The 2442-nt window shown below is 41.4% G+C and overlaps 1 protein-coding gene across 1 annotated transcript; it reads left to right on the forward strand.

Moving 5' to 3' along the window:
- Window positions 1-613: 613 nt before the first annotated feature.
- On the forward strand, window positions 614-2011 carry LOC110919492. The gene has a single exon (XM_022163760.1). It carries the CDS (start codon window positions 614-616, stop codon window positions 2009-2011), a length of 1398 nt encoding a protein of 465 aa, XP_022019452.1.
- The last annotated feature ends 431 nt before the right edge of the window (window positions 2012-2442 follow it).

Genomic DNA, 2442 nt, shown 5'->3' on the forward strand with positions numbered 1-2442 from the left:
AAAGCTATAGGAACTACTTGACAGTTGTTGAGTTTTAGAAGATCAAGGAGTTCTTAGTTGCCAAAAGTTTGTGAATAAATAAAGTGTTGTACTCAGACTATTATAAGTTTTAATGAAAGTTTAGTTTGTTTCCGCTGTAAGTGTATCAATTGTGCACAATCACCCGGTTACGGGGTGGGTGTTTCAGTTGGTATCAGAGCCCGAGGTTTTAGCGAATTAGGTATTGCAGGAATGCCTAAGCTTTAACCAGTAGTTCTCTAAAGATTAAATAGCACACTCAGACTAGGCCAAATAACATGTTCTCAGGAAAAGTACTTGCATAGTCAGTTGAGTGACGCTAGAAGAAGTAAACTATGTTGTGCCTTTCTATGTGCTATATATATATATATATACGTATATATATCTATATGTGATGTATATAGTTGTTATATTATAATGATGTATCATACATACTAGTAACTCTTTATACTCATATTCCTATAGGAAGGAGACAATGTCTGAACATAGAAATGAACAAGGGTCTAGAAATAATCAGAATAACAGAAGGAGAGAGGAAGGTTCTTATAGGACTCGAACTCCCTCTCACAGTGTCCGGTCCCGGTCTAGTACAAACATGCGTCTAAATACTGAGGATATCCACAATATAGCTGTGGAAGTGGCTAAGGTAATGAAGAATGCACAAACCGGTAATGTTAACCAATTTGGAGAACGACATGAAGAAAGCTCAGCAGCCTCCACGCCAGTACAAAGGGAAGGAATGGGCGAAAGGAAAAACACTATTGCAACCATGCCACTAGAAGGAAAAGGTGAATATTCCAAAGCAAAGGAATGTACTTATAAGCACTTCATGTCCTGTAAACCTCAGTCCTTTGACGGAAGAAAGGGAGCACTAGAAGCTCAAGACTGGCTCAACAGAATGGAGTCAGTATTAGACATATGTGAGTGTGATGACCGCAACAAAGTACGGTTCGCCGTACATATGTTTGAAGCTGAAGCCCTTCACTGGTGGAACATTGTGGTCCGAACAGAGGGAAAAGAAAAGGTTAAGGAGATGAAGTGGGAGGAGTTTATTCATAAGTTTCTTGCTAAGTATTGTCCTCCCAGTGAGACTGAGCAACTGGAAGTGGAATTCTTTCAGTTAAAAATGGGAAATAAAACCTATCGAGAGTATGTTTCTCGTTTCAATGACATATCTCGACTTTCTTATTTAGCGTTGACTGAGGAACAACTTATCAATAGGTTTATTTGGGGTCTACCCTCTGAAATGAGGGTGTTTATCAAATCCAAATCCCCCAAGACTTTTGCAGAAACTGTTGAGGCTGGCGCCGTCATGGCTGCCGAGATGATTCTGCGGCAGGCTGAATCTCCCGCACCAAAAAGGAAGTGGGAAGAAAGAAAGGGGGACACCCGGAATAACAACTTTAAAAGGCCTAAAACATTTCCTCAATGTCAAATTTGCAAACGCTTTCATACGGGGGAAGATCGTTTTCCTTGTCCAAATTGTAAAAAGACGGGTCATGCTCTTCAAGAATGCAAGGAAAAGAAGAAGTGTTTCAAATGTGGAGACCCTAACCACATGAAATCTGAATGTCCCGAACTTAAAAGAAATGATAGGACACAACCAAATCAGCCAAAAGGGCGGGCATTTGTACTCACCACGGAAGAAGCCAAGACCAATACAGACGTTAACATGGGTATGTATCTCGTAAATGATGTATATACGCGTGTGTTATTTGATACCGGTGCAAATAGAAGTCTAGTGTCGACTACCTTTAGACCTTACTTGAACCAGACGTCCCAAACCCTAGATCATGCCTTTACAGTAGAAATGACTGATGGAAGTCAAAGAGAGATAGTTGACATAGTTAAGAATTGTAAAATAAGCTTAAACAACCATGTTATCCCTATAGACCTAATGCCTATGGAACTTGGAGAATTCGACATAGTCATAGGAATGGACTGGTTGATACCATATCATGCGGAAGTTATATGCGACAAAAGGATCGTCTGACTCCGATTACCCAACGGCAAACAACTAACTGTATCGGGAGACCGTACTGACAAGACTAAGAACCTCATCACGATAGCACAAGCACATAAATGCCTAAGGAAAGGGTATGTTGCTTTTCTAGCATATGTCGTAAACACTACAGAAAAGCAGAAGGTCGAGGACGTGCCAGTAGTACGAGAATACCCCGAAGTGTTTCCCGATGAGCTCCCGGGACTACCATCGGATAGACAGGTTGAGTTTCGCATTGACCTAGTTCCCGGTACATCACCGATTGCTAAGTCGCCATACAGACTAGCCCCGACAGAAATGCAAGAACTCAAGAAGCAACTACAAGAGTTGCTTGACAAGGGGTTTATCCAACCTAGTTCGTCACCGTGGGGAGCACCTATCTTGTTTGTCAAGAAGAAAGATGGGACGATGCGCATGTGCAT

This window comes from Helianthus annuus, chromosome 7 (assembly GCF_002127325.2).
Source record: "Helianthus annuus cultivar XRQ/B chromosome 7, HanXRQr2.0-SUNRISE, whole genome shotgun sequence".
NCBI classification, from domain to species: Eukaryota; Viridiplantae; Streptophyta; class Magnoliopsida; order Asterales; family Asteraceae; genus Helianthus; species Helianthus annuus.

What these genes read in the sequence shown, in the direction of transcription:
- LOC110919492 (XM_022163760.1), top strand. Translation starts at nt 614, where the DNA reads ATGCGTCTAAATACTGAGGATATCCACAATATAGCTGTGGAAGTGGCT.